This window comes from Canis lupus, chromosome 5 (assembly GCF_048164855.1).
Source record: "Canis lupus baileyi chromosome 5, mCanLup2.hap1, whole genome shotgun sequence".
NCBI lineage: Eukaryota > Metazoa > Chordata > Mammalia > Carnivora > Canidae > Canis > Canis lupus.
The window spans coordinates 68,255,356-68,282,248 of record NC_132842.1 but is presented as its reverse complement, the minus strand read 5'-3'; the positions used below and the strand labels follow the sequence as shown (position 1 = coordinate 68,282,248).

Below are 26,893 nucleotides of genomic sequence, written 5' to 3'. Positions count from 1 at the left end.
CTTGTACATATGGCTCCAGGAATTTAGGGTCCTAATTTTTCCTCATGCTTGTATATCTTAGAAGAAATGAATACAGCTTTAATGCTGCTTTAAATGCTGAGTATGTATAAAATCAGGACTCTGAAGCAACAATTTTATAATTTGTGTATAAATTACCATTTCCAATCAAAAAGCATTCAAAATATTTTATCAGAATCACATCTGGCATCCATGACTCACCAAGATAGATGCCTCAGTCTTTGCTAGAAAGTAGAAACTCGGAGAGTAATCGCTTTTGCTATGGCAACCACTGCAGTGCAATTGCCACAGTGACATGGAATGGAACAAACTGGACTCAGAATATTCTAAGAACATCTAATTACTTTATGTTCCACATGGCAATGTGTGCATATGATATATTTCAGTTTTACCAAAAATTTATAACAATATTGTCTTTAGTGGGGTAGGGGCAGGTCAAGTGGAGGGAAACAAAGGTCTAGCAGGTTAGAGAGAAAACTGTTTAAATTAGCTGATTTTACTTTGATCATGTCCGAATAAATTGGCACTAGAAAGACCCCCAAAATATTGAGAAGCTATACAAATACTGTAGTTTGTTCCAATGTTAAATAAAATAAATACTACAGATAATATATATTGTCAGAATTCAGGAATTAGAAAAACAGACATATGAGGATTAAGAATAAAAATTTATAAGGACCCAGAATGTATCCTAGAATCAGCACCCATCTATTTTAGAGATTCAGAACACATTTTAGTTGAAGCACTTAACTTTAATCAAAATGAGCAAAAGTAAGTTAGATCAGTCCTCATCATATAAGTGACACTTAGAAGTTCTGTTTAGTAGGATTATGGTTAAAGATACTTAAGACCTAGCTGAAATTTGGGTTCAATTCTTAAAAAGCAATTAGTTAAATAAATTAGAATATATTTTCATTTAATTAAATTATTGATTATTCACAATGTGACTGGCACTGCTCCAGGCATGAAATATAGTAGTGAACAAAACACATCAATGGACTATATTCTAGTGAGAGTATATGAGTAAAATGCACAGTATGTCAGATAGTGAATAAATGCCATGGAGTAAAATAAAGAGGGAAAGAAGATAAGCGTGCTGCAGGGGAGGGGGTAGAACTTACATGGAGTGATCAGGGAAGGTCTCCTGGATAGGGCAATATTTTAGCAAGACTAGAAGGTTATTAGGGAATGACTCATGAGAAATAGCTGGAGGAAGAGCATTCTACAGAAAGGAATGAACAAAGGCAGGAGCAGCCCTCAGCGGAAACTATCTATGCCTGGCCTGTTTGAGGAACACAGAGGCCAGTGTGGTTAGAATATAGTTCTATCTCAGTGAATGGTGTCATCATCCAGACAGTTATTCAAGTCCCAAACCTAGAAGTCATCCTTTCTTCTTCTCTTCCTTCTAACATCCAATCCATTAGCAAGTCCCATCAACTTTGTCTCCCATATCTAAATATGACCGCTTCTCTTATCTTCTATGATTGCTTTGGTTATTCTTTTGCCTGGTTAACTGCATATCCTCTTAACAAGTCACCTTGAAGCTTTCAATTACACCTAGAATTAAATCTAAACTCTTTACCTATCTAGGTCCTCAAGGCTCCAAAGACCTGGTCAAGTGCCAGTCTTCTTTTTGTTCCTTTCAACATTCACTTAGGTGTTATCTTTACATGGAACACTTTCCAAAGACCTCTTGTGACTTCATTCAAGTCTTGGGTTAAATATGATCTCCAATCAGCTATGGAAAATAGCCCTTCTTACCCCCATTACAGTACTTTATTTTCATAAAGCTCTTACTACTTTCTAAAAATGCCTTAGTAATTTAATTATCTTTTCCCCCCTCAATTGAATTTAAACATCAGAGCAGGGTTCGTGTATCCTTCACTTGTGTATATGCCAGGCAGCTAGGATAGAGCAGTCCAAATAGAAGGCACTCAAAAAAATATTTTTTTAAAAAATATTTTTTGAATAGATTAACATCTTGTACATCTTTCAGCATAAAAGAGGAAGAAAATTGAATGGAACAGCTAATTACCATATAATTTTAAAGAATAAACTATTTGAACTAAAATGTCTATATCATAAAATTCAAAGAAGTACAAGTATTATATGTTTCAAATTCCTTGAATCCAGGAATTATATCTAATTTGTCCATACTCCATATATTAAAGTATTCTATATTTGTATCTACTTAATAATTTTCACTGGTGACGAAGGTGCTATGGTAGTATATTTAAGAGAGAGTTTCTGAAACCTGAAACATTTCTCTGAATTCAATTGTCAGTGTCACCTTCTTGATGAAAATACAAATAAAGCTACTTAAAAGAGCAGCCAATTTCCAAGTATAAGAAACAAATAAACTCTACTATTAAGTCTTTGGAACAAAAGATAGCTTTAAATGACTCATAATGAGACCAAGCCTAGAAAACATAACACCCAAAACTTTTCCCTATCCAGTCTCTCTTGTAATAATAATTGTCATCTGTCTATTTGAAGGCATTTGAATTCCAAATATTTTTTATAAAAGATAATATGAACATTCAATTCTCCATTAGCATTCAGGCTAAATATGAAATTCAAATTTCTGAACATGGCTCATCTGATTTACTTTTATTACAAGATAAAGGACTAACAAGAAACTTTTAATTTGACAGACTGTTATTGAGTATACCTAATTGTGAAACAAGAGAAAGTATAAATACCATGTTATCTTGAACTAAGCATTTCAGTTCTACTATGGTAGAATTTAATTTGGAATTAAAATCTAAATTTTTTCCAAGTAGCATATAGACTTCATAAAATAATTTGATTTGGTGGTTTCCCCTTTTTTCTCCTTCACTTTAAAAGACATGATTGATTATTTACTGGGTTAGGCAATGGGGATACTCAATTGAACATGACGGGGTCTCAACCATCAGTGACACCACCTATGTTAATAACTTTGAAGGATGATCAAGTTTTATATTTTCATCAGCCTCTTTATTTCTTATAAAATTATTTAGATGACCTGACTGACAATTCCCAGGCTTCACTAACATGCTAGGCATTTTTCCTTCGCTTCAAGAATAAAGTGTCATCTCCTTATGATAATCTGATATATATGATATAGCATCAGGTTTAGATACATAAATTTATGTATTATTAGATTTAAAATGATTCAAGCTATAGAAAATGCTAACACTCTATTAAAGCTTTCAATTTAACTTTTAGTTTTGTGGCTCTTTATTAATTTCTACTACATCTGTTATTGTATACAAAATTAATGTTTTTTCTTTAAGTCTGGTCATAATACTTTTTTTTTTTTTTTTTGGTTATAATACTTTTTGATAGGTAAAAAGTACCTTATTTTTCTTGACTTTTTGTCCTATGTAATTTAATAGAGAGATACCACCTTATCTGTAGAAATTCTAGAATATGGTATTTTGACCTAAAATACAGTTTACAAGAATTATACAGTATAAGACACAAAATGTGTTTTCCAGAAGATGACTGCTTAACCACTGGAGGCATCTATGGGTTGGAGATCTAAGCACCTCATCTGACAGTAACCAGTAGCAGCCACTATTTATGAGTTGATTTCTAAGGCTCAGAGATTGCTAAAGAGTTCTGCAAATTATATCTTTTGGGTCACTAGTGCCCTTTTAACCTGTAAATGCAAACACTTTTTCTTGTCATAATATTGTCAGTGGCTTTGAACCACCTTTTGGCCCTTTTTATCTTATTTTTCTGTCAAGCTATTTATACTCTCTTCCTTGGAGGTCTCATTTGGGTCTTGACATCTTAGCTTTTGGAGGATTTTTTTTTTTTTCTAGAATTTTTATTTATTTATGATAGTCACACAGAGAGAGAGAGAGAGAGAGGCAGAGACACAGGCAGAGGGAGAAGCAGGCTCCATGCACTGGGAGCCCGATGTGGGATTCGATCCCGGGTCTCCAGGATCACGCCCTGGGCCAAAGGCAGGCGCTAAACCGCTGCACCACCCAGGGATCCCTGGAGGATTTTTAAGCTTGTTTTGCTTTATTCCTGAAGCTAGGCTTCCTAAATGTTTCAGGAATGTTCCAGCTTTGTTGTCTTACTAGTATAATTAATGTGATGACTCTGAAGTATCTCTAAAGTATTCAAACAAGCTTTCTCTTCTAATTACCTATCTCTATGAAGCATGGTAGAGAAAATAATTCTTTTAGTCACTCAGAGGCTTTTTTTTTTAACCTCTCTAATGTCAAATCAATGACTAAATTTACTGATTCTTTCTTTGCAATGTTTCTCACACTTGTCCCTCCCATTTATTGATGTAGTTAGCACATGCTTTTACCTCTTCATGACCTGCCCTATCTCCTGACTAGTTTCTATCTCTAGAAAATCCAGTACTTTTTAAAACTTTAAATCTGCTTCTCTTTTGATATAAAAATCTCAGGCGTATCAGAGATTCTAATAATTTTCCTCTGAATTCCTATTCCATGTCCAAGAAGCAATATCTTCTGCATATCCTACCAGACCAGAAGATTTTTACTTTCTGAAGTTAATTTAAGAAGGTATTAACAAAAAGATGTTCAAAATTGTTCTGTCTTCCCATTGCTTTCAGAGAATAAAATTAACATTTGCTTATCTGCTATAATTTGGTAATCCAGTGTGTTCCAGCTGATTTTTGTATGTTTTTATATTTTTACAGAAACTCTATTCAAGCCTTAAGTGGTTTATTCACTAGTCACTAATTACACCCTGTTTTCATACCTCTACATATTTTTTAAAAAAGATTTTATTTATTTATTCATGAGAGACACAGAGAGAGAGAGAGGCAGAGACACAGGCACAGGCTCCATGCAGGGAGCCTAACGTGGGACTCAATCCCAGGTCTCCAGGATCACACCCTGGGCTAAAGGCAGCGCTAAACCGCTGAGCCACCGGGGCTGCCCACCTCTACATATTTTAAACCAAACCTCAGGGATCCCTGGGTGGCGCAGTGGTTTGGCGCCTGTCTTTGGCCCAGGGCGCGATCTTGGAGACCCGGGATCGAATCCCACGCCGGGCTCCCTGTGCATGGAGCCTGCTTCTCCCTCTGCCTGTGTCTCTGCCTCTCTCTCTCTCTCTCTCTCTCTCTGTATGACTATCATAAATAAATAAAAAAAAAATTAAAAAAAAAAACAAAAAAGCCAAACCTCAGAGTTGTTTCTTTCTTTTTTTTTTTTTCAGAGTTGTTTCAAAGTCTAGTCCAATACTCACCTCTTCTGTGAGCCTTCCTACCCTTTCACGGCCTAAAGTGATTCAACTTGGCACAATACTTTGCATCATGTCTATGGCATTAGTTCCATAATTAATAGTGAAATACAGCCTAGTTTCTCTTATATTGTGGCAGTTGTTTCTTTATTCTTGTGCTTTTTACAAATTTTGCGCTTTTGTTTTCCCCATTAGACTATACAATTCTTAAAGGGAAGGATCTTACCTTAAAAATCTGTGCTTTCTTACATGGCATTCAGTACAATACTTAAAACATGACAGGTCTAACTTTTGCATTTTATCTGTAGGAGTTAAAGATCTTCTTAAAGTACATTATGTTCTCTAAAGAAGTTGTTCACTCAACTCAGAGGATAGGTTCAATTATATACGAAGTTAGAAGTACTATGCCAAAAAAATCTAATGACACTTTAGGTACATACTTTTTTTCTTTCTTGCTCACTATTACGCTTCCATAATTTACTATTTCATTATTAAATCAATATATTAATCTAACCACATAACAGAAAATCTGAGGAACATGGAATAATATGATAACCTGCTTTCACATAACCATCATTATCAGTTTCATCTATTTTTTTCTAATCTGTTTTTTAGATGATTACATTGTGTAACATATTGTTTTTTAGATGTTACATTGTGTAACATATTGTTCTGCTCTTTTCTTCTATCATTTTCATTGGCTGTATAATATTCCATGGAGTTTTATTTAGCTGATTTCTCAAAGAGTATTTCTTTGTCTTATTAAAGAAATAAGTAACATAATTATATTTAGCTTGGATAATTATTCTGCTGCTTTTTTGGTAAAGGCTCCTGATGTGTGAGATTTTCAACCATCCTACCTACCTCCCTTTGGCTATAACTAGAATAGCCTAAATTTGAAGTAGATTTTTAAAAATCTGTAATAAAATATTTTATGTTAGCAGCTAAATATTTCATCATAGCTGTAAAGCAACTTCTGTTCCTAGGCAATTTAAGTGAGCTGGGGGCCATTTAAACCCTCCTTTCTGGTACAAGATTCTTCCCGTAAGTTCTATTTATTCAAGCATGTGCTTTTTTAAAAAAAAAAAAACAACACAAAAACCCAATTTTACCCATTTGGTAAATAGCGAATTTCTGAAATCATGCTGACTTCCTGGCTGTCAGTCCCTTCTCCTGACTTGGTTCTAACAGTGTGTATGTGTGCTGTGTGTAGGGAAGGGGAGTTGAGGGTGAAGGATAGGATGCAATTCACAGATGTATTCAAGTGTATAGAAATATAATGAGTTACCACCTCACACCAGTGAGAATGGGGAAAATTAACAAGGCAGGAAACCACAAATGTTGGAGACGATGTGGAGAAAGGGGAACCCTCCTGCACTGTTGGTCGGAATGTGAACTGGTGCAGCCACTCTGGAACACTGTGTGGAGGTTCCTCAAAGAGTTAAAAATAGACCTGCCCTACGACCCAGCAATTGCACTGTTGGGGATTTACCCCAAAGATTCAGATGCAATGAAACGCCGGGACACCTGCACCCCGATGTTTATAGCAGCAATGTCCACAATAGCCAAACTGTGGAAGGAGTCTTGGTGTCCATCGAAAGATGAATGGATAAAGAAGATGTGGTTTATGTATACAATGGAATATTACTCAGCCATTAGAAACGACAAATACCCACCATTTGCTTCAACGTGGATGGAACTGGAGGGTATTATGCTAAGTGAAATAAGTCAATTGGAGGACAAACATTATATGGTCTCATTCATTTGGGGAATATAAAAAATAGTGACAGGGAATAAAGGGGAAAGGAGAAAAAACGAGTGGGAAACATCAGAAAGGGAGATAGAACATGAGAGACTCCTAACTCTGGGAAACAAACTGAGGGGGGGGGAAGGGGAGGTGGGCGGGGGGGGTGACTGCGTGATGGGCACTGAGGGGGACACTTGATGGGATGAGCACTGGGTGTTATTCTATATGTTGGCAAATTGAACACCAATAAAAAATAAATTTACAAAAAAAACCCAAAAAAACAAATGTATAGAAAATGTGCATTTTGTATATATTAATATTCAAAACCTTATTAAATGTCATCTGCTTTTTTGGACTCATTAGCAGTCTTGTTTTTTGATAATACCCAACTAAAAATACATGGACTTTAACAATTTTGTTAAAAACAAGGCACTTTATCATACAAACCACAATTATAAGACAAGTAACTTCAATTTCGAGGTTCTTAACCAGAGGTTAGGAGAGGTATATGTGCCCTCTGAGAATTACATAATGCATATATACTTTTTTTTCTAGAGAGAGACTTATAAAAGGATTTGTCATTAATCCAGCTAATTATGTCAGTCAGCAAATTAAAAGGAATATTTTCATATATTCTATACTTATTTATTTATTAAAGACACCAGAAATCTGCTCAAAATCAAAGTAACATTCAACATAATGAAACTAAAATACAGTACAACACAGAGATGTATGTGGATGTTTCCAACAAATAACACTATTAAACCTGCTTTAGATGCCTTAGGATTTATTTTATCTCTATGACACTGAATGATGGGTTGATTTTGATTCAGTCAACTGAGCAAAGAGCAGTGATAACAATAAAGCCAGTTAAGTCTGATGAAAAGATTCATATTTCTTGTGATCTTACTCTGTGCCCAACACTGTGCTTTACTCACATTCTGTCATTCACTGTAGTCTTGTGAGGTGCATATGATCAACACTGTCATTTTATGGATGAGGAAACAGGCCTCTGAACATGGTGACATGTCATCTGAATTCTGAGGAACAGGCTGAGGTGTTTATTGGCCGAATGAAGAAAAAGTAGGAGGGGAGTGAACTTTAAACTCTTCAGTGTTGGTCATCTAGACTACCTTCCCATCTAATACCAAAATCCTTTTTAATAATAATTGAAAAATGGTGAAAGAGCCATACATGTTTTGGAAGTTCCTAACCAATGTGAACTTGACTTATAGTATGGAATTTTATGGCAAACAGATTCATGTGTCCTCATGTGGCAAATTCCTTGATGTTACTTTACTGCTCTTTGGGATTAAGAGGTAAATAAAAAAATGTTCTTAGTATTGAAGTTTCAAGAGGTCAGGTTAATTCCAATTTTTCTTTTTGGTTCCATAATCTAGATGTATATGAAGACTTCACAACTACTTGGTATTCTCTAGAAAAGCCTCAATAGACTTCCTTGTTTTGCATGTTACTCCTGCAAACAGGAATCTTTTAAGTTCTAATTATACTTTAAACATAAATGTCATAAATTGCTCCTGGTATTAAGGAGCTGACCGCTTACCACATATAATATTAGGAAAGGCATCTTTTAAATCTTTAATAGTTCTGAAGATAATAAAATTATATTCAAGTAGAGGAAATTAAGATGACTAGGTTAGAGACAGGGGTAGAATTTGAAAGATGAAAAGAATCTTACCAAAATCTGCAAATGCTGACTGTCCAACCACCATCATATTTTGAGGTTTTTCAAATATAGTTATAGTATTGACGGAGAAATTTCCATCCTGTTAATGGCAGAAAATTTTGGGTTAGACTATCATAAACCATTCATTTGTCAAGTGTGTAAGAAAGCATTTAAACTGAAGCAGGGAAATAAATAATTTAAGGCTTTTGTTTTACTGCACAAAAATTATTCCACTTTCTTATAATACCTTTATCACAAAAAAAAAAAAAAGAAGCTCTAAGCTCTAAGTTGATAAAGATTGCCTGGAGTGCTTTCCTTGGTGTCCCTTCTAGTTTTATATCATTTACTTAATCTTCATTATAATTTCAGGCATAATGAGTGTCTTCTACTTTCAAGTACCATGAAAATGGTAGTATATTTGGTATATTCTTTATATTTGGAAATATAAATAAGTATAAAAAGATCATTCCTACCTTGAGGGAGCTTATAGTCCAGTTGGGACATAAGATATGTCAGGAAAATAGAATTTCTGAACGTAATATATATAAATGGTACAAGTAAGTGGCAAAGATACTATATCTTACAGATTTCAAAGAAAGAAGACCTCTGTTGGGCATAATTAAGAAAAAAGTTAAGATTCAAATGAGATAAGAATTCCACTCTTCCTTAAAGAGCCAATTTCTTAGCAACTCAAGTTGAAGTATCATTGAGAAAAGGGAGCAAAGAAGACAACTGGCATTAATGAGAGGTGGCTAAGCTAATAAATAAGAACAAAAATCCATGAGAGATCCTTTATTTCAATTACTCTTTCCAAAATGGAGGTACACATCTTACTTATAAAAATATGCATTTCTTTAAATTATTATTTCCTTTCTATAATTTTATACTATGACACCAGAAAAATCAACCAACACACTGAATTTGGGATTTGGAGCACTTAGTTCTATACAGAGCTCTCTTATCACTGACATCTCTATTCACTATTTGACATACTGACCCTGATTATGACATACTTTATACAGATATCTATCTATTTGAAAAATATTTTTAAAATTAATTTTTTCCCCTAAGGATATTCAGATTTGCATGTTAATTTCTTAATTTCATGTGAACAAATCCCTTCTGATATTTACATAGAAAGGCACTGCTGCCTTGAAAACATGAAGACCAAGTGCTTGGAAAATGAGTAAGTGGGTAAGATTTGTTTTGTGATGGGCAATTTTCCAAACATTTTAACACTCCATTATCTACATTCAGAAACATGTTTCCCCTACAATTATTAAAGTATCTGATATGCTTTTTGAATGATCTTTCTATAGAAATCTTATTTACATAGTATCTTAAACCTTATGAATCCCCTCCAGTGTGAGTACCTGAAATTACATTATAGATATATCAAAGGTGCCAAATTTCTGACTAGAGTGTCAAATGCTTTTGCATTTTAGAAAGATCATAGCATTGGGTGTACAGTGGACATAATGGTTCTAGAATGAATGGAGAAAAATCTCTTCTAAAATACATCAGCTTTATGTACTAAAGTGGAGTATCAACCCATTATACTGATTCATGTGAACAAATTACCCCAATGAAGTTCTGTTAAACTTAATAAATATATCTAGAAATATTTCTGGATATAACCTCATGATGTATCTCCATCAAGAAACACTGAGTACTTTCCAGGTGATGGCCTCCCATGTCCAAGATGTCATATAAATTCTGAACCCCAATAGAAGGAAAGCAATACTTCCTTCCAACCACTGGAGAAAGAGAATATATTTTTGCTATGGTGAGAATATGCAGAATACATTCTACAAACAACATAATGGGGGAAAGACAATACCTTATCAAATTTAACTTCCCTTTATTATTATTATTTGTTCTCTACTCCCATTTGGTAGTAAAACACTATATATAATTCAATCTCCATTCAAATTAGTGTCATTTACATATGTAATAAAAATGATTCAACAAACTTCATCAATATGTTTATGAGGTAACACATTTTAACATGATATATAAGTACACTTATTTTCAAACATGAAACTTCTATGTACTTGTTTAATGTAGAAAATACAAGTACAGCATCAAGACTTTTAATATTGAGAGAGTAGAATAGTCTGGTAGAAAGCACTAGACATAGAATTAGATGACAGGGATTCTAGTCTTGCTTTCATTGGCAAGTTGTACTGCTTTGGAACATTACTGTTCTGGGTCCTAGTTCTTAACTGTTAGTAAGGGATAAATGTACCGCCTACTTGAGGGTTCTAGAAAGGATCGATGCAATGATAGATTAGAAAGTATTCTTCAAAATGTGAAGTTATCAGGCACTTACATGGTATATTTATAATGGCAGTCCTGCGCTTATGAGCTGCAAGTACTTTTTTCATGGGCTATCTGACACTAATACAAGGCATTCTGTCCCATTCTTTACCATGCTGTTCTTACTGGCTTTCACTGTATCCCTGCAAACCAAAGCTGAGCTAAGTTACTAGTGGTTCTGCTGCAGTTATGTCTTTTGTCTTTCCTTTTGCCTATCTGGTTTCTGAAATGATTGTACAATGAATGACTTAAAGGTAGAAATTTTAGAGACAGATTTCCTAGTTCAACTTTTAGCTCCACTGTTTACTGGTGTTCAGATATGTATGTTAGTTCTTTCCCATCTTTATTTTTTATTTTTTTATTATTTTTAAAGATTTTATTTATTTACTCACAAGAGACACACACACACACACACAGAGAGGCAGAGACACAGGCAGAGGGAGAAGCAGGCTCCATGCAAGGATCCTGACGTATGACTTGATCCCGGGACTCCAGGATCACACCCTGGGCCAAAGGCAGGCGCTATACCGCTGAGCCACCCAGGGATCCCCTGAATATGTTAGTTCTAATCTAAGCATCTGTTTACTTATCTTGAAAATGTATTTTTACAAAATTTCTGTGAGGATTAGTGAAATAATCCATATAAAGTGCTTAGTAGAATATATGTACATAGTATCACTTAGTTAACATTAACTATTATTGCTAGTAGGAACACTAATAGTAATATCAGTATTTCTGTTACCAAAACTACCACCTACCACTGAAATAGCTAACCCACTGCCATTGACAGAGGGAAAAAACCTGCCATTTTCTGCTTTAATTTCAACCACAAATGCAATGTTTTAACAAGTACCTCTCTGTAGATGACTACCTATACTCTGGCCTGCACGTTTTTTTGTTGGCTGTTATTTTTTTTTAGAGAAAGAGAGAGAGAGAGAGAGCGTGAGTGCACCAAAGGGGAGGGTAGAGGGAGAGAAAATCTTAAGGCTCCATGCCCAGTGTGGAGCCTAATGTGGGGCTCAATCTCACAATCCTGAGACTGTGACCTGAGCTGAAATCAAGAGTTGGATGCTTAACCAACTGAGCCAGGTGTCCCCAGTCTGTATGTTTTAATATTTAATGTTAAAACTGTCATATTTATAATGTATGAGAAAAATGATAAAGAAGCAATAGCTGATAGCTGTTTTGTGTCTACATCTTTATTCATATAAAGCAATGATTCTCAACAGGGGTGATTTTGTTCTCCAGGGGATATGGGACAATGACTGGAGACCTATATGATTGTCACAATTGAGTCAGGCACTAGCATCTAAGTGAGTAAAAGTCAGAGATACTGATCAACAACCTATAGGACACAGGACAGAACTCTACAATAAAGAATTATCTGGACCCAAATGGTAATAGTGCCAAGATGAAAAATTTCTGACATAAAGGGTGGTAGGTAAAGTCCAATGACTTTGCCATTCTTGTCCTAGTTGTTCCCCTTTGTGACACTTACCTAGTCTCTTCTCTGAGTTCTAGCATTACATTTCTTCCTTTTTTATTCTTTTTCAAAGTTTTTTTTTAAAAGATTTTATTTTATTTTATTTATTCATTCATTCATTCATTCATGAGAGACACAGAAAGAAAGAGAGGCAGAGACACAGGCAGAGAGAGAAGCAGGCTCCATGCAGGGAACCCGATGTGGGACTCGATCTCAGGACCCCAGGACCACACCCCGAGCTAAAGGCAGATGCCCAACCGCTAAGCCACCCAGGCATCCCATTTTTAAAGATTTTATTTATTTGAGAGAGAGAGAGAGAGAGAGAGAGAGAGAGACAGAGAACGTATAGGAGCAGAGAGAAGGGGCAGAGGGAGATGCGGACTCCCTGCTGTGCAGGGAGCCCGATGTGGAGCTCCATCCCAGGACTCTGGAATCATGACCTAAGCCAAAGGCAGCTGCTTAACCGACTGAGCCACTCAGGTGCCCCTAAGTCTTATATTTCTAACCATCTCCTTGATATGTTTCTTAGCTAAAATAAGTTTTTTCCTGTCTCAAATTAGATATTTCATTTGTCTTTTCTCTTACTGGTCATTAGTAGAAAACACAAGCTAAACTTGCAATAATGGTCTTTCTTTCTTATCACATTTGTCCCTTCTAGGCCTTTCCCAAATGAATCATTCACCTTTTTACCAGGTTATAGTAAATTCCACCTAAGTGATCTCCCCATCTCCAGATCTTCCATGCAAACTTATCTGATAGCAAGATAACTGCAATAATGAAAGCTCTTGTTCATCTCACCTTCAGTCCTAAATTGTTTTAAAGCTTAAAAGATCAAATTAGTTTAGAAGTGAAAGCTTCTGCTGATCTTATCTGAACTAATTCTTATAATCTTACCTTCCAGTATCTTCTCATGTTCTGGCCCAAACCAGCCACATTTTACACACTGAATATGTCCTGGGTTTCCTGTGCCCTCCCTTGCCCATCTCTCTCTTTTTTGTCACTTCCTATCACTAGGTAGGAACCTCCTATCACTTGTACAAGTGAACATCCTGCTCACTTGTACTGGCCGTTTTAAATACCATATTTTTCTTAAAGTCTTCCCTGATGATCTTGGGTGGATCAAATGGAAGCAACTACTCTGTCTTTGAGCTACCTGCAGCATGAGGTTTTTATATCTCATCAAACCAGCCAGAGTTGCCCATACTCCCATCTTACCCCTTTTGACTTATAAGCTCCTTTAAATTTCATGCTTCCTAGAGCACCTATCTGGGACTTTGTGCACACTGACATTCTAACAAGATTTGCTGAAGTTCTAGTTCTTCTATGTAATATGATTTCAAGGTTGGTTTTTTTTTTTTTTTTTTTGGCCGATAGTGAATACTACAAATTGTCTGCCTAATCTCTACCTGAAAATACTCATCCATTTTACAAAACCTACACTTTGATGTTTTATAAAACCTAAACTAATTGATATTGAGTCTACATTTCCCTTAATTTGTACCAGTGATTTATTAATGTTAACATGGGGACCTTACTCATTCAGTGTTTTACAGTAAGAACAACCACTAGTCTCCACTGTCCAACAGTCAACTTATTAACTTTCTTTAAAGACAACAATAATGAAAATGATAAAATCAAAGTCTAGTCTCTTCTTGACAATTTTTCTACTACATTGCTTTACTAGGTTTAATTCAGCCGGCTGCCACTCCTGAAAGATCAAAAGACATACCCAACTTTCCTAATATATAACATAGAGTTATACAAACTGAGAAAACAGAGGAATATTTTTCAAATGAAAGAACAAAACAAAACCACAGCAAAATAATTAAATGAAATAGAGATAAGCAGTATGTATGAAGAATTCAAAGTAATGACCACAAAGATACTTATTGGACTTGAGAAAAGAGAGTAGAATCTCAGTGAGATAAGAGATTGAAAATATAAAAAGACACCTATAAGAAAGGAAGAACTCAGTAACAAATTTAAAAAGCCCTAAAGGGAATCAGTAGATTAGAAGAGGGAGAAGAAGAGACTAGCAACCTGGAAGATAGATAATAGAAGCAACCAAATTGTACAACAAAGAGGAAAAAAATAAGAAAAATTAGAATAGACTTAGGGAAGTCAGTGACATCATCAAGCATAATAACATCTGCATTATAGGGATCCCAGAAGGAGGAGAGACAAAGGGGCAGAAAATTTATTTGAAAAAATAACAGCTGACAACATCCTTAATTCAGGGAAGAAAACAGACATCCAGATTCAGCAGGCCCAGAGAATCCCAAACAAAATCAACCCAAGGAGGTCCACACCAAGACACATAATTAAAATGGCAAAAAGTAATGATAAAGAGAGAATTTTAAAAGCAGCGAGAGAGATTAAAAACAAACAAAAACAACAGTTACATTCAAGGAAAACCACATAAGGCTATCAGCTGATTTTTTCAGCAGAAAGTTTGCAGGTTAGAAGGGGGCAGAATAATATATTCAAAGTACTGAAACGAAAAACTGCAACCAAGAATATTCTACTCAACAAAGTTATTATTCAGAAGACAAGGAGAGATTAAGTTTCTCACAGACAAGTTAAAGGGAGTTTATGATCACTAATCCAGCCTTTCAATAAATGTTAAAAGGGAATTCTATGAGTGGAGAGAAAAGGCAATAATTAGGAGTAAGAACATTATGAGAGTAAAAGATTTCACAGGTAAATACAAACATAATAAAAGCAGTAGATTAATCACTTATAACACCAGTTCAAAGGCTAAAGGAAAAAAAAACCACTAAAATCAATTATATCTATAAAAATCAGTCAAGGGATTCATAAAATAAAAGGATATAATATGACATCATATACAGAAAACATGTCGGGGGGGAGAGTAAAAATTTAATGTTTTTAGAATGGGTTCAAACTTAAGAGACCATCAACTTAATGCAGATTACTGCATGCATAGGATGTTATATATGAACTTAATGGTAGCCATGTCATCAAAAATTTGTAACATACACAAAAAATAAAGAGGAATTAATCTAAGCGTATCACTAAAAGAAAAAAAAACCCATCAAACCAAAAGGGATGACAACAAAAGAAGAAAACAGAGAAGAAAAACAACCATAAAACAAGTAACTTAATGATAATAAGTACATATCTATCAATAATTACACTGAATGTAATTGTAAATGGACCAACTAAATACTTCAACTAAAAGACAAAAGGTGACAGAATGGATAGAAAGGGAAGATGCATCTATTATATGTTGCCTACAGGATTCATTTCAGACCTAAAAACACATGAGACGGAAAGTGAAGGGACAGAAAAACATTTACCATGCAAATTCAAATGAAAAGTTGAGGTAGCAATCAATATTTATATCCAATAAAAGACATTAAAACAAAGACAGTAACAAGAGACAAAGAAGAATACTACATAAAGATAAAGGAAACAATCCAACAATTGTAAATATTTATGCAACTAATAGGGTAGCATCTAAATATGTAAAGCAAATATTAACAGACATAAAGGAAAAATCAATAGGAATACAATAATAGAAAGCTTTAATACTCCGCTTCCATCAATGGATAGATCATTCAGAAAATCAACAAAGAAATAATAGCTTTGAATGACATATTGAACCAGATATACTCAGAACAATTTACCCAAAAGCAGTGGAATACTCATTCTTTTCAAGAGCACATGGAACACTGTATAGATTAGATCACATATTGGGTCTATATTAAACAAGTCTCAATAAATTCAAATTGACTGAAGTCATATCATGTATCTCTTCTGACCATAACAGTATGAAACTATAAATAAATCATAGGAAAGAATCTAGAAAGGACACAAATATATGGAGGCTAAATAACATGTCATTAAACAATGAATGGGTCAAGGAAGAAAACAAAGTGAAAAGAAAAAATATGTGTAGACAAATGAACATGAAAAAAAATTATCCAGAATCTTTGGGATGTTTGCAAAAGCAGTTTTAAGAGGGCAGTTTATTGCAAGAGAACCCTCAAGGAACAATACAAAAATCTCAAATAAACAATCTAACCTTGTACCTCAAGGAACTAGAAAAGAACAACTAGAGCTCAAAACTAGTAGAAAGAAAAAAAACCCCAACAGATTAGAACAGAAATATCAGAAATAGAGATTAAAAAACAAAAGAACAGATTAAAGACTCAAAAGCTGGATCTTTTAAAAGATCAATAAAAAGTGATAAACCCTTATCCAGACTCATCCAAAAAGCAAAACCAGAAAGAAAAAAAAGAGCGAGAAGACTCAAACAAAAACAAAATCAGAAATGAAAGAGGGGAAATAACAACCAATACCACAAAATACAAAGGGTTATAAGATAATATTATGAAAAATTATATGCCAATAAATTGGACAACCTAGAACAAATGGAAAAATTCCTAGAAACCTGTAACATCCAAAACTGAATTGGGAATAGAAAAATTGACTAGATTGATTACTAGTAGTAAAATTTAATCAGTATTTAAAAAACTCCCAACAAATAAAAGTCCAGGATCAGATGGCTCTACAAGTGAATTCTACCAAACATTAAGAGTTAATATCTATTCTTCTCAAACTATTCTAAAAATAGAAGAGTAAAGAAAGCCACTCAATTCATTCTATGAAGACAGCATTATCCTGATACCAAAACCAGACAAAGACACTACAAAAAATGAAAATTACAGGACAATAACTCTGATGAACACAGATGGAAAATCCTCCACAAAATATTAGCAAACTGAACCAATAACACATAAAAAGAAATCATCCACCATGACTGCAGGGATTTATTCCAGGGATACAAGGGTGGTTCAATATTTGCAAATCAATCAGTATGATAATATGACATTAACAAGACAAAGGATAAAAACCATGTGATCATATCAGCAAATGCCTAAAGAGCATTTAAGAATATACACACATCATCTGTTCATGATAAAAACTCTCAGCAAAATAGTTTTTTTTTTTTTTTTCAAAATAGTTTTAGAGGGAACATAATAAAGGCCATATATAAAAAAACCCACAGCTAATATCATATGCAATGGTGAAACACTGAGCTTTTTTTCTAAGATCAGGAATAAGGCAAGAGTATCCACTCACCACTTTTATTAACATAGTATTGGAAATCCTAGCCATAGTAATAAAATAAGAAAAATAAATAAAAGGCATCCACTGTTAAGAAAGAAGAAAAACTTTCAATTTGCAGATGACATGATACTATGTATAGAAAGAAAAAACTACTAAAAACATATCAAAAAACTACTAGAACTGATAAATGAAAGTCACAGGACACAAAAGAAGTATACAGAAATCTGTTGCATTTCTATATTCTAAAATGAAGTAGCAGCAGGAGAAATTAAGAAAATAATCCCAATTACAACTGCACCAAAAATAATAAAATGCCTAGGAATATACTTACCCAAGGAGGTAAGTGACTCTCCAAAAACTATAAAATGCTGATGAAAATATCTGATGGTGACACAAACAAATGGAAAGATATTCCGTGCTCATGGACCAGAAAAGTCAATATTGTCATAATGTCCATTCTACCCAAAGAAATCTAACAATGTAATGAAATGTCTATCAAAATACAAACATCATTTTTCACAGAACTAGAACAATCCTAAAATTCATATGGAACCACAAAAGACCCCAAATAGCCAAAGCAATCTTGAGAAAGAAAAAAGAAGCTGGAGGTATCTTAACTGTATATTTCAAGATATAGTACAAAGCTATAGCAATCAAAACAGTAAGATACTGGTACAAAAATAGTCATATAGATCATTGGGACAGAATACAGTCCAGAAATAAACCCACACTTACATGGTCAATTAATCTTTGAAAAAGAAGGCAAGAATATACAAGGGGATAAAGTTTCCTCAACAAATGGTATTGTATAAACTGGACAGCTACAAGCAAAAGAGTGAAACTGAACCACTTTCTTATACAGAAGAATAAACTCAAAATAGATTAAAGACCTAAATGTGAGATCAGAAACCATAAAACTCCTGAAAAGAAAATAGGCAGTAATTGCTTTGACATTGGCTGTAGCAACATTTTTTAAATATGTCTAAAGAAAAAGCAAGAGAAAGACAAGAGAGACAAAAGCAAAATTAAACTGTTGAGACTCTCCCAAAGTAAAAAGTTTTGCACCGTAAAGGAAACCATCAGCAAAACAAAATGCAACCTACAGAATGGGAGAAGTTATTGGCAAATGATATCCAATAAAGGGTTAATATCCAAAATATATAAATAATTTATATAACTCAACACCAAAAGAACAAATAATTTGACTGAGAAATAGGCAGAGGGACTGAATGAACATTTTTCCAAAGAAGACATAGATGGCCAACAGACACTTGGAGAGATGTTCAACATTACTAACCATCACAGAAATTAAAACTATTAGATACCACTATATACCTGTCAGAATGGCTAAAATAAAAAACATAAAAAATAACAAGTGGCAAGGATGTGGAATAAAAGGAATCCTCTGTGTTGATTATAATGCCAACTGGTGCAGCCTCTGTGGAAAACAGTATGGAAGTTGCTCAAATTATTAAAAATAGAATCACCATATCAACCCAAAGAAAACAGAACTATTAACTTGAAAAGATATATGAAACCCTATGCTTATTGCAACGTTATTTAAACAGTCAAGATATGGAAGCAAACCAAGTGTCCATTCATAAAGAAGATGTGTGGTGTATATATACATAATGGAAGTACTCAGCCATAAAAATGAATGAGATATTACCATTTGCAATGACATGGATGACTCTAGAGGGTATAATGCTAAGTGAAATAAGCCAGAGAAAGACAAACGTCATATGATTTTACTCATATGTGGAATTTAAGAAACAAAATGAACAAATACACAAAGAGAATTGAGACAAATAAGATATAGCCTCTTCAATATACAGAAGAAACTAATATTTGCCAGAAGGGAGATGGTGAGGGGATGGGAGAAATAGATAAAGGGGCTTAAGAGTACAAGGATCCTGATGAGTACTTAGAAGTGCACAAAGCTGCTGATTCATTATATTATATACCTGAATTTAACATAACACTTTGCTGGTTATACTTTAATGAAAAGAATAATAATTTAATGTAGGGAAAAAGAAAATCAGGCTAAGAAGACAACGTACACTAAAAAGTACTTAATAATTTTATATACACCTTATATTTATGTGCAATAGGCTTTTTATCCTCCAGATGGATAGTTTAGTCAAAATCACTGATTTCCTCATTTCTAATACCTCAAGATTCGCTTTAGGTATGTTTCCAAGGCCACCTAAAAACAAATGCCCCCCAGCATTGGGAGATATAATTTACAGTAATCATTATGTATATAACAATTATATTTCTATCATCAGTAAAACAAATATAATTATATTTTTTAAAAAGTAAACAAAAATAAATTTTTTTGGTTTCACAGCCTTTCTCCCTTTTCTCATGTTAAAAAAAAAATGATAAAATTGCTTACTGTCGAAGTCCCATATAGAAGCTCTGGTCTTGTCTACACATAGCTTCTCCATTCATCCTAGTTTCTTTCTATGAAAAAATCTGAGTCATGATCAACACCACTGACTATGCCTTAAGACATGGCTGATTATGAATTTCCTTCCACAAGCTTTTATGGTACAGTTTTTAAGATCTGCTTATTTCTCATCTGTATTTTAATAAAAATATAAAAATGTTATAGGTTTAATTTGGATTGAATAAAATATAATCATTAGTAAATAGGAAATCAAGAGATCTAAAATTAAAATTTGTTAAGTGTCTACTGTGTGCTTGGCACTTTACACACATTATTTCATTCAATCTTCACTAACATTATATGAAGCACTCTTATTCCTGTTTTGCATATGAGGAAAGTAAAATTTAAAACCTGACTATTGCTTGATGGATGTCACTCAGTTGGCCAATTTGGCCTGTCCTCAAATCCTATCCTCTATTATGTAGCCTGAAATTCAACTTTAAGATTTGGAGTGGTCTAATTCTTCATTAATTAATATTTCATATAATCTATATCAGGCTAAAAGTAAAATAAAATCATGACATCAATTTTTTTTTTTTTTTTAATGACATCAATTTTGGAATCTTCAACTTGCAATTAAAAAATACATATATTGGGATGCCTGGGTGGCTCAGCAGGTTTGGCGCCTGCCTTCAGCCCGGGGTGTGATCCTGGAGACCCGGGATCGAGTCCCATATCAGGCTCCCTGCATGGAGCCTGCTTCTCCCTCTGCCTGTGTCTCTGCCTCTCTTCTCTCTCTCATGAATAAATAAATAAAATTTAAAAAAAATATATAAAAAATATAAAAAATACATATATTGGGAAAGACTCCTTAATCTTGGTCAAGTTGGCAATAAGTTTAGTGTGTGTTGTTCTTACTTTTTTTATATAAGCCTGAAGGCAAGGAGGAAAAAATTAGTTTTTTAAAAAGGGGTTTCTTCAGTAAACCATCATGCTGACAAATTAAATGACAGTAACCTCTCTCAACAGCTGACAGCCTAGCAGGGGCCCTGTTAACATTCGCATTAGGGCAGACTGATTGGTTTAATTGGCAGTCATGCCTAAAAACCTGCAGTGGAATTGATGCTGAATGAATCATTTCCTTCAGCAATATTCAGCAGTTTGAATGCAGCAATGCAACCAAAGGCTCTTAAAGTTGTTCTATTTATTGTTGAAACCAACCGACCAAGTGATTACCTTCATTTTATTTTCTAAAATTGTGTGCTTTTACTGAAAGCCATCATTTAAAAATGCTTCAAAGAAGAGATTTCTTACCACATTTTCCCATATCTCAAACTGGAAGGTACTAGAGGCAGACAATGTCGTGAGGAATAAATCTAGAAGGAAAATAAGAGAATTGTAAGTTTTGTTATTAATGTGTACATTTAAAACAAGAAATGCATTATGTAAGAATTAACAGAGTTGTAACTTAAACATAATTTAAATTATATTTTCAGAAGCTTGATCCCAACCAAGGAAAGAAAACAGATGATCATGTACTAGTACAATTAATAAAAAATGTATTTAAAGGGAGCATCTGGTATAAGTCCTTCAAGAGCATTATTTTTAAGAACAGTTATGTGTACTAACTAACCTTTTTATCTTACACATTTTTATTTTAAGGCAGACTATCACAAAATATCTGAATCAGAATCACATTGTGCTTTTTCACCTAAAAGCTATGCTTCACTATATATCATAGTTGGGTTTAAGAATTATTTTAAATCATATAATTATAGCATCCAAAGTCTTTAGTACTCATGTTAAGTGAAGAATAAATTGTATTTTAAAATTTGTTGTTGTTGTTTTTTAAAGATTTTATTTATTTATTCATGAGAGACACAGAGAGAGTGAGAGAGAGAGAAAGAGAGAGAGGCACAGACACAGGCAGACGGAGAAGCAGGCCTCATGCAGGGAGCCCAACGTGGGACTTGATCTCGGGTCTCCAGGATCACACCCTGGGTCGAAGGTGGCGCTAAACCGCTTAGCCGCCTGGGATGCCCTGTATTTCAAATTTTGAATAGAACAATTGTCTTCATATAGTCCAACTAAACAAAGTCTGTTTTACTGAAAAGTACAAGATTTTTAATAAAATTTGTTGAAAAATAATAGGTTGACAGTCAAATCTAACATCCTATTAATGCAAAGGCCAGGTGAACTGCAAATCTATTCTAGTAGCAGTATTTATTATGTTTGCATAATGGCAATTTTACTTAGTGAATATATAAAATTTCAAAATGATGAGTTGACTCATAAGAATATTAAAATAACATTATTCTTTTGTGCTTTAAAAAATGGGACTTACTCAGAGTGATATGCAGACCATCTCTATTTTAAAGAAAAGGCTTTTTTTTGCCCCATGAAATATGTTTAGGAAAACTATCTTTTGCATTTTATTTTATTTTATTTTATTTTATTTTATTTTATTTTATTTTTTCTTTTTCTTTTGCATTTTAATGTGTTTTCTGTAGAGCTTTCATATGAGGTTAATGACACTGATTTATGTAATAATTATAACAATAATTTTCATGGAATCTCCAGAAAGCTAAGTAATTTCTTCACTGTTATAATTAATAATACTCAAACTCCTGATTCCAAGCAAGTGGAACTATTCTTTCTGTCAATGTACCAAATATCTCTGCATTTATTTTTACCACACTAAGGATGCTTTGCCTGTGGATATACAAATGTAGTCTTTTATGAAGGTAATTTCTTTACTTGGTCAAAATACACTCCCAATGAAGTGTTTACTTCCATACTCATCTAGGAAAACTCCCTAACAATACCTGAGATTTGTGAGATGATGTATCTACAGCCAACATCCTCTCCTTCTAACATTGCCAGCAGCATGATGAAAAAACCTAAGTGCATATTTCATGTCATTCCTTCCCTTCCAGGATCTCTTTTTCCCGTGTGAAGGAGGTATACTTACCTAAGTTTCCATGCTCATTTCCTGCTACTTCCTCATAAGAAACTAACTCTCTGGAGTATCCTTTTATGTCACAGCCATCTGGTGTCCTCACTGTTCCTGAGGCTCTTCCTCTCCCTACGCATAGCTTTCCCTCCATTGCTATTTGACTATTATATCTCAATGGGTATGGTTATTACAAAATTCCATTATATTCCAGTTTCACATGTCTTGCCTGAGCTGCTTCTTTTTCTATTTTTAAGATTTTATTCAGGAATGCCTGGGTGGCTCAGTGGTTGAGCATCTGCCTTTGGCTCAGGTTGTGATCCTGGGGTCCTGGGATTGAGTTCCGCATGGGCTCTCTGGAGAGAGCCTGCTTCTCCCTCTGCCTATGTCTCTGCCTCTCTCTCTGTGTGTGTGTGTCTCATGAATAAATAAATAAAATCTTAAAAAAAAAAGCTTATTGGGAAGAGAAGGGTTTTATGTTAAAGCATTTCATTAAAAATAAGTATGACTGACTACAGTGACTCCTGTCTTAGGAATGCTTAAAAGCTGTTTTTATCTGAAAATGTGGGTAATCAGTGTAAGAATGTGATTAGGGATTAATAGCCACAGAGATTTCTAAGAACCACTTATGACTTGCCATGTCAGTGCAAGCTCTGAGCTATTTGAAAGAAGACAGACAATTACACTATTATTATATAAAACAGGTGAATTTGTTCAAACTGAAAACATTACACTGTTGAAACTCTGGACGTATTTGAGAAGAAATGAGGAGGCATCTTTCCAACAAGGGATCACAGGCCTGTTGCCCTGATAAGCCAATTAGCTTTGTAGGATTGGAAGAGCTATTTTGTTACCACGAATGACCAAGCAGGGATAGTGAGAAGAGAGGGGTAGCTGGTTACCAGCAATCTATCACCATTCCTGGAAAAATGACACAAAATGTTTTTTTCTGTTGGTGTTGCTCAAGTCTCAATAGATTTGTGTAAAAGGTGATAAATTATGAGTTTTCAGCTCTCCCATTCATAATTAGAAAATTTAACAACTATAACTAAAATGACTGTTGATTCTATTTTCATAGCTTCATGAGTTATTAAGATTTTGAAATATAGTAAAGTGAGAAAAGGCATTGGAAGTACCTTGTAAAACATTAAAAAATTCATTTCACTATTCAATTATACAAAAAGGTTAGAGAAAAAAATAAATGATTCATTATGTGGAGAAATAGAGATAATTAATAATTAACAATTCAAGATGAAATCAAGCCTCTTACTTTCAATGAAATGATAGCTAGAAAAAAAATTAGTCAATAAAGCAACCAAGTTCTCACCCTCCTACATGGGTAAAAGTAATTCACACAATCTCATGAAAGGAAATGTACCAATGAAACTGTAACAGATGCTGTGACATGCCACCCAGATCCCCTCTGCATGAAAGACTTATTCCTTCAGCCTCTGGAAATGCTGCTGGCAGACAACCCTATGTAGTTGGCCTTTCTGGAACAGCTTTGGGTGAAAAGCTGCTACCCTGCCAAAAGCTGCATCCCTTTCTGCACTAGCCTACATTCAGTAACTGGTCAGATCAGAGAAATAAAGGCTACATCCCACCATCATCACTCAGGACAACTCTGCAGGGCCACAGCACATTCAGAAGCCCAAGGTCAGATGAGGCTTTTATTGGCACTAAATCATAGCCAAGCTCTGCTTCCTTCCCATTTCCTCCAGCAGTACTGACTATAAGAGCACTCCCTAAAATTAAACTTCTTGCACACTAGTTTTCATTTCAGAGTCTCCTTCCCAGGAAACGCCATCTATAACCATTGATACCAAAAGTGATCTGAGAAAGCAAATACTAAGTACGATTTTAGAGTTGGATCACCTAAAAAGCTATGCTAATAAGGATTCTTTCAGTGGGGTCAAGCAGTGCACAGATAGCCATACTATCTTTTACCGGGATGGTATTCTGGTAGAAGGCAATGCACTAGTGAGTGTGGTACTTCAGGCTTTTGGGGAAGTGTGGGGTAAACACTAACTATAAGGATAGTGAAATTAGATGGCTATTGCCAAGCTTACTTGAGGAAATAGTGGAGAGACACAAAGGCTAAGCATGATTGATGAGAAAATAAAAGCTATGTGTGAAAGCCAGAGGGCCTCTTAGGTAGCATCTAAAAAGGTTCTCATTTCCTGCAGTAGGAGGGCAAAAACTAAGACCAGAATTTAATGGTAAGAGTAGAAGATCTCCCAAGAAGGTTAAATTCTCAACCCAAGCCAGTCTGCTATGGTAAGGTTAGGGTCCTAGCTGGGAAAGAATGATACTAGACTCATGAATTAGGATCATCTGGGTGATGAACCTGAAAGTCTTTAACCCTCGGATTCACTTGACCTGCAAAGCTTGCATAAAGTGATTGAATCTTCACTGTTCAAAGCCAGTATTTGCTCCTGTTTGAATATGATGTTCTCCCTAAAGGCTAATGTTCTTTCTTGTTTAAAGATGATGAAGACGATTCTGCTCCCACTGGGGAAACTCCCAATTTCTTACAGTTTGTCTCATCCTCTCTCCTGGCCACTAGGCCACAAAGTGGGATTAACCCTGACCAGGAATGTGATGTACATGTAAGGGAAAAAGGAACTATAGCCTGAATTAAGTCCATGACTTAGTTAACATGTAGTGGCAGGAGCCAGGAGAGTATGCATGAGACTATATTCTGAGAGTGCTTGATCAAGGTAGGGGTAAGGGGTGGGGAAAGGAAGATGAGGTGTGGGATGCAGTAGAATAAAAATTTGGGGTTGGCACAAGATGATTACACTGGATCCTTTCCATCCTAGAGAAGGCAGCAACTTACTTTACAGGAATAGATCACATTCTGGATGATTTTTCCTGTCTTGGAAACTATTTTCTAAAGTGCTAATAAAAACAGTATGATGATATAGCTGACATCACTGGCATTCACTTGAAGAAATAATCCTTAACAAAAGATCACATCATGAATTAGTGAAAAATTCAGGATATAAACCCCAAACTCAGTTAAATCCTCTTTCATTAGAATCTTGTATCAAGTAAAATAGTGAAACTATTCAACGCACATGCACTTTCTTCCCCAGAAAATACAGACACATAGTTGAGTAAGTGTATACTAAACATTAAATGGTATTGCTTCAATTATCTCCATTCATAGCTTGAAAGGATTAAGCTACTGCAGTTTTAAATGCTGCCAAGTGCTGCACAGCCTTCCCTTCAAATGAAAAGCCTTGTTAAAGTTGGCATCAAAAGGAAGCCCACTTAGGAGTTTTAAAAACTAAAATTGGAAGTTTGACTATGCAAACTAAATCACGTTAGGAAAAATCCAAACAAAGCTTTATGATTGTGATCAAAGTTTAAAGTTAGATGGTAGTGGGCACCTAACACCCTTTAGATATACTATAGTAAGAAAGAAGAGGTTAAAGATTGTAATTTCCAGCACTGTATCCTTTCAGTGTGAAATCTTCATGTTTTAAATGTTGTGATGGTAAATTTTTTTTTAAAGATATTGAGAGACAGAGTGAGTGAGAGAGAGAGTGAGAGAGTGCACAAGCCAAGGGCAGAGGCAGAGGGGGAGAGGGAGGGAGAGGGGAAAGCAGACTCCCCACTGAGCAGGGAACCAGTGCAGGGCTTGATCCCAGGACCCTGGGATCATACGATGAACAGAAGGCAGACAATTGCCTGAGCCACCCAGCTGCCCCTTGATGGAGATTTTAAAATATCATTTAGAGTTCCTGAAGAAATTCTCCCTGAATGATGAAAGTTACTATATTTCCAAGGGAGTAAATATTATGGTTCATTTGGAAAAAAAAAACAGTTAATAAAACATTTTTAGTATTTTCTGGAAGCTTCAGGTATTTCCACAAAGAATGGTTCAAAGCAGGATCACAGTTTGCACTGTTTCAATGCTTGAGCCAGGAGGACATGCCAAGTTCCTGTTTACATCTGTTTGATAGTATCTGGTTGTA

The 26,893-nt window shown here is 34.7% G+C and overlaps 1 protein-coding gene across 3 annotated transcripts in view; it reads right to left on the bottom strand.

Moving 5' to 3' along the window:
- Positions 1-26,893, bottom strand: part of ITFG1 (integrin alpha FG-GAP repeat containing 1) — a 291,511-nt gene that overhangs the window by 187,404 nt on the left and 77,214 nt on the right. For all 3 annotated transcript variants that reach the window (XM_072827271.1, XM_072827270.1, XM_072827269.1), the window contains exons 7-8: positions 21,272-21,333; positions 8,679-8,766 (exon numbers count right to left, since the gene is read on the bottom strand). In XM_072827271.1, coding sequence (XP_072683372.1) covers positions 8,679-8,766; positions 21,272-21,333 — 150 coding nt within the window. The remainder of the gene's footprint in view (positions 1-8,678; positions 8,767-21,271; positions 21,334-26,893) is intronic.